Source organism: Daucus carota, chromosome 9 (assembly GCF_001625215.2).
Source record: "Daucus carota subsp. sativus chromosome 9, DH1 v3.0, whole genome shotgun sequence".
NCBI lineage: Eukaryota > Viridiplantae > Streptophyta > Magnoliopsida > Apiales > Apiaceae > Daucus > Daucus carota.
In genome coordinates this window covers 36,214,510-36,222,728 of record NC_030389.2, presented here as the reverse complement: position 1 = coordinate 36,222,728, position 8,219 = coordinate 36,214,510, and the positions used below count along the sequence as shown (strand labels likewise).

The following is an 8,219-nucleotide window of genomic DNA, read 5'->3' as shown; positions in this document are numbered from 1 at the left end:
TTGAGAAATTAGAGACTGAAACTGAGGAACATGTAATTGCATTACTTCTGTCCTGCCCATACTGGGTTTTACAATAACCTTATAACAACTCAAAAGTGCTAGTAGACAAATATGACTTAGACAGTACTGCTTAACAACCTCAGAACAAACAAAAGCAAGTAACAACCTTAGTACTACTCATAGGACATGACAAAATAGGAACAGACAATAAACTAAGCAGCTGAACAGACAATAAATTAAGCAGCAGACAGCCGAGCTGAAAATTATGTGACTTATTTGAGCTTTCTTTAATACTCCCCCTCAAGCTGTGGATGCATTCTGCAGAGTGGATCCCAGCTTGCCAACATGGTGCTGATGATTCTTAACTGGTAGGATTTTGGTGAGAATATCAGCTACTTGCTCATCAGATGGTGTGTATTGAGTCTGGATAACCCCATCTTTCAGTTGTTCCCGAACATAGTGACAATCAATTTCAACATGCTTAGTTTTCTCATGCATAACAGGATTAGCAGCAATTGCAAGTGCTGCCTTATTGTCGCATTTCAAGGGAGTTGGAGGTAGATTCTGCAATCCAAGATCTTTGAGAAGAGAAGTTAACCATTTGACCTCACAGGTGGTTAATGCCATGGAACGATATTCTGCTTCGGCAGAAGATCGGGCTACTACAGCTTGCTTCTTTGCCTTCCAAGAAACCGGGGATTGGCCTAAAAAAATACAGTACCCTGAAGTAGACCGTCTAGTAACAGGGCAGGTTGCCCAGTCACTATCGCAATAAGCAGTAAGTTGAGCAGATGAACTAGAAGCCAGTAAAATGCCTTGAGAAGTAGTTCCAATGAGATACCTTAACAACCGTTTGGCAGCTTGGAGATGTGTTGCTGTTGGCTGATGCATATACTGTGAGAGAAGTTGAACTGAGAAGCATATATCCGGCCTAGTGATTGTTAAGTAAATCAACTTTCCAACAAGCCTTTGATAAACAGTGGGATCTGGAAGTTCATCTCCAACAGCTGGAGTTAATTTCAGATGAACATCCATGGGAAGTTGTAGTGGTCGCTTCCCAGCCATACCAAACTCCACAATGATATCATTAGCATACTTCTTTTGGCACATAAATATACCCTCTGCAGATCGGGAGATTTCAATACCTAGAAAATATCGAAGATCTCCCATGTCCTTCATGTGAAAGGTTTGTGCCAGCATTGCTTTGAGACTTTGAATCGAACTCATGCAATTGCCTGAGAAAAGCAGATCATCAACATACACAAGGATCAATGTTACAGTAGAATGAGTATGTATAAAGAAAAGACTATAGTCATTTTTTGACTGAATGTAGCCCATGGACAGCAGAGTAGAGGAGAGTTTTCCAAACCACAATCTAGGGGCTTGTTTGAGCCCATAGAGAGTTTTTTTTAACCTGCACACTAGGCCAGACTTAGGAGACTGTAGGGCAGATGTGGCAGTGATTCTGCACCCCAAGTGTGTGTATCCTGATGGAAGTTTCATGTAGATTATATCAGACAATTCACCATGTAAGAATGCATTGCTTACATCCATCTGACATGTAAACCAATTTTGCATTGCTGCTACTGCAAGAAGGGTTCTAACAGTGGTGAGTTTGGCAACCGGCGCAAAGGTTTCCGCATAGTTAACTCCATACTCCTGTTTGTTGCCAAGAATGACAAGCCTCGCTTTATATTTTTCGACACTCCCATCAGGCAAAAACTTTGTCTTAAAAACCCACTTACATCCAATTGATTGTTTGTTCGCTGGTAGAGTAGTTATTTCCCATGTATCATTGAGCTCTAAAGCATCAAGTTCAGCGTTGATCGCTTTTCTCCAACAATCATTTTGTATAGCTTCTTTGAAACTGACTGGATCACGAGTACCTTGAATAGTGGCTAGAAAACAATGAAATTGGGGTTCAACTTGAGTGACTGCAAGATTAGAAATTGATCGAATATTGGAAGGAAGCACAAAGTCTTGCATCCAGGCAGGTTGTCTACTCACTCTGGCAGATTGTCTGGGAAGAGGTGTATCTGGTGGTGTATCTGGTGGTGTATCTGTGTCTGAATTGGAGGAATAATTTGTAGGATCATTATCTGGGTTATCACTGGTGGTTTCACTTTCATTCTCAGGGCTTAAGAACATGCATTCATCAGTGACAGGTGGGTTAGGTTGATGTGTAAAGGTTGGAGGTAAGGGACTCATATAGGAGGAAGTTGAGTTTTTATGAAAAGGAAACACAGCTTCATTAAAAACGACATCCCTTGAGATAAATTCTTTCCCAGTGAGTAAGTTAAGAAGCTTAAAACCTTTCTTCAGTGGAGGATAACCTATAAATGCACACGGCACTCCTCTCTGTGAAAACTTATCAGTAGAAACAGCAGGGTTGGAAGCAAAAGAAAGGCAGCCAAACACTTTCATTTCCTCATAGGAAGGTGGTTCTTCATACAACATCTCATAGGGTGTTTTATTATTCAATACAGGTGTCGGAAGTCTGTTAATTATATAAACAGATGTCATGACACAAGCACCCCACAGAGTTAGTGGCAAACCAGCATGAAAACGAAGTGATCTAGAAATCTCCAAAATATGCCTGTGTTTTCTCTCAGCCCTAGCATTTTGCTGAGGTCTGTGAGCACAGCTGGTTTGGTGCAGAATACCATTAGCAGAAAAGAATTCTTTAGAGGCTTTATCATCAAACTCTAGTGCATTATCCGATCAAAGAAACTTAACAGATTTGTCAAAGTGAGTGTGAGCATACTCAACAAAAGATTTCAGATTTGCAAGAGTGTCTGACTTATGTTGAAGGAGGTATATCCATGTATGCCTAGTGTGATCATCAACTAGGGTAAGAAAATACCTATATTTACCATTGTAAGCTACTTTATATGGCCCCCAAGTGTCTAAGTGAATCAATTCAAATGGTACGGAAGCATGAGAGGTACTTTCACTGTATGGCAGTTTTGCAAACTTTGCCATGGGACATGTAATGCAAATTTGAGACTTATCATGAACATATGGTTTAACACATGGTATATGTTTTAATTTGGTTACAGATGCATGTCCAAGTCTATGATGCCACAAAGCCAACTTAGCAGGAATATCATTGTGAGTGAGGTTAGAGCTATTACCAGTGTCACCAGTTGTTGCAACAGCAGAATTGGCTAGCACATTCTTGATAGAGTCTTTGCTTCTGTCCAAATAATACAACCCATTCTTTGCTTTACCAACACCCTTGATTTGTTTTGTCTTATTGTCCACAATGATGCAGTGATCAGAGAAGAACTGCACTTCACATCCTCCATCCTTAATCAACCTTTGAACAGAGAGAAGGTTGTGTTTGAAATGAGGAACACACAGCACACCTTTTAAAATCAAATCAGGTGATAAACACACAATTCCTGAGTGAGTTATGCCCATAGTTGCGCCAGTAGGGAGATTGATATTTTGTGCTAGGACAAGCCTCTTTGAATCAATCAGATTTGACAGCTGAGATGTCATGTGGTCTGAAGCTCCGGAATCTATGATCCACTCACTAGAGCATCCTTGAGCAGCAGCAACTGTTATCATTCCTGAGAAGTGGTGATCCAATTCTTCATCTGTGTCACATTCCTTCCCTGAGGCTTGAAGTTGTGGCATAAGTTTCATCAACTGATCCAGTTGTTGCGGAGTGAATAGCAATCCTGAGTCGCTGTGAGCTGCAGCTGCCATTTTTGGCGAAGAGAATGATTTAGAAGGGCCTGAGCCTGAGTTCCGGGGACTTGTGTTAGTAAAGGTTCGTGGTTTAAAGTTTGACTGTGGTCTGTTGTTTCTTGGATGCCACTTGGGAAATCCGACCACTCGCCAACATTTATCAGCAGAGTGACCTTTTACATCACACACTGTGCACAAGAGTGGCCTATCAGATTGAGCTTTACCATACATAGCCATAATCTCGTTGGAAGATGAGGCGTTTAACACAGCTCTTTGAGCCTCTTCCTGCTCGAGAGTAGCACAAGCAGTCTCAACAGTTGGTAAAGGGGTTAACATCAGGAGATTGCTCCTTTGTGTGTTGAACATTTCATTTACACCATTAAGAAACTGAAACAATCGTGACTCCTCCTTTTGAGTGTTGATAGTATCCAACAGTTTCAGTACCTCAGGTGTGGTACTTGTGACAGAAGGCAGCATGTTCATAGAATCGAGTTCCTCCCATACAGTTTTCATGGAGGTGTAGTACTCAATGATAGACAAATTATTCTGCTTTAAGGCATATAAATCCTTACACAATTTGTATTTTCTAGATCCATTTGTAAGAGCGAATCGTTTCTCTAGATTATTCCAGATATCTTTTGCAGAAGACATATACATAATGGACTGCTTGATAGTGGAAGAGACATTACCAGTGAGCCATGCTATGACCATGTTGTTGCAAGTCTCCCACATTTCAGCCTTTGCATCATCATCAGTGGGAATGGATACCGTGCCATTAATGAACCCAAGTTTTCGTTTTGAAGAGAGATTGATCTCCATGGATCTCCTCCATGCTCTATAGTCTGAGCTTCCTTGCAACTTATCCACTTGTATGGAACTTGGATTATCAGAGGGATGTAAGAAAAGGGGATTAACCATATCTTGGTATGTGACTTTATTTGAAGCCATGAGAAACAAATCTGAAGAAGCAAGAAACAGAAGAAAAGGCAGGTGGAGGTAGAGAGGTAGAAAGGAAAGCAGGATAAGAGAGATTTAGAAGGTCTGGATCATGGTGGCTCTGATACCATGTTGACAATTATAATTCATTCTGTTTAACACAATATTCAAGAAGAAAGATAAAGAAAGAGAGCTTGAGAAATTAGAGACTGAAACTGAGGAACATGTAATTGCATTACTTTTGTCCTGCCCATACTGGGTTTTACAATAACCTTATAACAACTCAAAAGTGCTAGTAGACAAATATGACTTAGACAGTACTGCTTAACAACCTCAGAACAAACAAAAGCAAGTAACAACCTTAGTACTACTCATAGGACATGACAAAATAGGAACAGACAATAAACTAAGCAGCTGAACAGACAATAAATTAAGCAGCAGACAGCCGAGCTGAAAATTATGTGACTTATTTGAGCTTTCTTTAATAGAATGAAGATTAGAACACACAGTTCTTGGAATGAAGTTCATATAAAATTAAGTTGATACTATTAAAATTCATGTGTATATAGTCATGCATGTCTAGCTACCTCCTTGAAACCTTGTCTTCTCGTAACTGAATTGTACGGTATTCACTATGCTAAAACATATACAGCAGGTATTATACTCATTCAAACAATTAGGAAGATCAAATCATTTATCTTCTCAAACCCGTGTTCCTGTCTGTTTAAATTTTAAAATTGAACATATGTTCTCAAGTGAGAATAACTATTAAATTATTCATTTAGCAAAAAAAAAACTATTAAATTATTATTTGTTGAAGATGTTATAACTATTATGCGGAACCAACATTGCTTTTTATGCTTTTCTCAATGCTTTAGTAGATCAGTGTTTATGTTTACTCTTTTGTTAATTGGTACAATATATTTTTTACTTCTATTTAATTAGAGGCATCTTTATATATTAATTTGCACTCATTTGTATGAAATAAACTCTACATACAGTAGCTTTATCCCCTTATATTAGCTCCTCCTCATATTATAAGGTTTAGTAATATTGAATTTCATCATTTTGTAATATTGACCGACATTTTTTATCAGATGGTATTGCTTCCTCGTGTTGGTAGAGAATTCCAGGCTCAAATTCCAGACCTTATAACAGGACCTGAGTACAGTAGCTATCTGAAAAGGCCGGTTGACACAGAAAACGAAGATCATGTGCCCTTCGATTTTTTTGTGGGATTACCAGTACCAGTCACATTGATCAGAGATATCAGCATTGTCTCAGAGAAAAAGAAAGATGAAAGGCTGGGCTTTTCTGCGCAATCAACTGACTCGCTTTCAACAGATCCATGTTACGTTTTGGTTCCTGGGGTCTGCCGTGATTTATGGAATGATACAGAAGAGGCAAGCTTTCTCCATGGCTTGTACCTCTTTAAGAAGAAGTTTGTTGAGCTGAAGGAATTTGTTGGAAGTAAAAAAATGGGAGAATTATTGTTTTTCTACTAAACAGCATTTTATAAGTCCTCTGGATTTAATACATGGTCAACGTGCGGTGAAGGCAGAAAAAGGAAGCGTGCATATGGCACATGGTTATTCAAAGGTTTCAGGCATCAGGAACTATTATCTCGTCTGAGTCCTCAGGTCTCCGAGGAAAGGCAGAAACTGCTGAGGGAGGTAATTTATTAACTATACTCTCTTTTTCCCGTGTAGAAAATTTTAGTTGTAGGAATGTTTCTAATGCTCACACTACCCAGTCAACCTAAAAAACAAATACACAATGCAGGATTCTGCAGCAGGTAAGATCGTCTATTTAATATCCGACCAGAGTTTGTGCACGGATAGTACATATTACTTAACACTTTTTGTTCTTGTCAGGGAAGTTTATAACTCGATTTTTTACTCTAAAAAATATCTGTGATTTTTAATTAAGATCCCTATACATGTTTTGGATTTCATCATTATTGATTGGTGGATCGAGTTAATGGTTAGTGGCTATTTAATGTGAGTGAAGTTCGTGTCTTAATTAATGATTTTCACTGCCTGACATATATAGGGGAACTTCTCTGTTCATTTTCTGTGAGTGAAATTAACTGCTCTCATTTCTCTGCTTTTGTGCTCAATTGGCAGGTGACTGAAAAATATGCAGAGAAGGACATGTCGCTAACCGAATATGTGTTCTCTATAAAATCTATTGTAGGGTTAGAATCCTTTGTTAATTCAGTTGCATGGTCCGTAGGCCTGTGCGGATACCTGTTGGTGAAGCATGTTCCAATCTTGAACTTGCTGAGATTGTGAAGATTCTCACTGGACGTTGTCGTTTAACCAAAGTTCAGTCTAGTGATTTGTTTTGGGAAGCCGTCTGGCCCTGTTTGCTGGCAAGAGGATGGCACTCAGAACAGCCAAAAAACAAAGCTTCTCTGGTCTTTCTTCCTCCTTGTGTTGAGAAGTTTTCAAGAAAACTAGTTAAAGGAAACCATTATTTTGAATCTCTTAAAGATGTCTTGAGTAAAGTTGGTTCTGAACCAGAGCTTCTTCAGCTTGACACTTATAATGATGAAGGGGAGAAGAAAGAAGAGAAGGGGTTGATTGAGGAGACCAAGGAGCAGCAAAATTTTCCTAAGAAGCATTGTTTTTCTTTGCAGCCTCAATCTCAAATTTGTGATATGGATAATGTAACTCATACAAGCCTCGATAATGGAAAATCTGTCAAATTCAAAAAATTGAAAACTTTGCCATCAGAAATGATAATTGTTTCCCAACACAGTGAGGAGGATACTTCTTTTGTCTCAACTATTAAATCCAATTGCATCCAAAACGTGTCGGTGGATCAGCAAACAAGTAGTTCAAACCAACTTGTTCGGATTGATGGTCCGGAAATCATAAAGAAAGCAGAAAAGCAAAAGAAGTTGTACGGCGACAAGCAGGCACCAGAACTGGTAGATATTCAGTTGAGCCAAAAGCTGAAGAGGGATAATCTTGATAATTTACTTTCAGTCAGGGGAAGTCACAGGACTACAACTGCTTGTACTAATGAGGAGATAGGTTCCGACAGGAGCACATTCCCATTGGTTCCGAGATTTGGAAACACTTGTGGGAGCACTACTAGAGCTTCTCAAGATGATGATTCTTTTGATCAAGAAAATTCTCAATCTGGCATGTTCATGACAAATTTATCAAACGTGCAAGATGATATTACGAGCACCAGGAATAAACTACCAACTGCAAGAGCTCTTGAAGCCCTGGTAGATGGAGATTTAACAGTGAAGAGAAGGCGGAAGTAGAATTCTGTGCTAACTGAGACATCATGATTGTTCAGATTCTTTTTAAATTTTAAATTTATTTACGTAAATTATTAATTTACAGATATTAATCTATCATATAAAAAACATATGAGACTTAACTGAAATAATAACCTATCTCAAGTAAATAAGACATTCAAAAAAATATAAATACTACCGTTTTAATGTATGTGGTTAATGCTTTTGAATAAAAAAACTAATTGATTGAATAGCTCAAGCGGCTTAAGTGGTGTATTTGTGTTGGAAAGGTCTTTGGTTCAATTCCTAAGAATAACATGTTTTTTATATA

General features: G+C 38.6%; 1 protein-coding gene across 1 annotated transcript; it reads left to right on the top strand.

Annotated features, from left to right (window-relative positions):
• Window positions 1-5,729: 5,729 nt before the first annotated feature.
• Window positions 5,730-7,912, top strand: LOC135149650 (uncharacterized). The gene is made up of 4 exons (XM_064085421.1): window positions 5,730-6,102; window positions 6,190-6,305; window positions 6,759-6,787; window positions 6,853-7,912. Exons 1-4 carry the CDS (start codon window positions 5,730-5,732, stop codon window positions 7,910-7,912), a joined length of 1,578 nt encoding a protein of 525 aa, XP_063941491.1.
• Window positions 7,913-8,219: the final 307 nt, after the last annotated feature.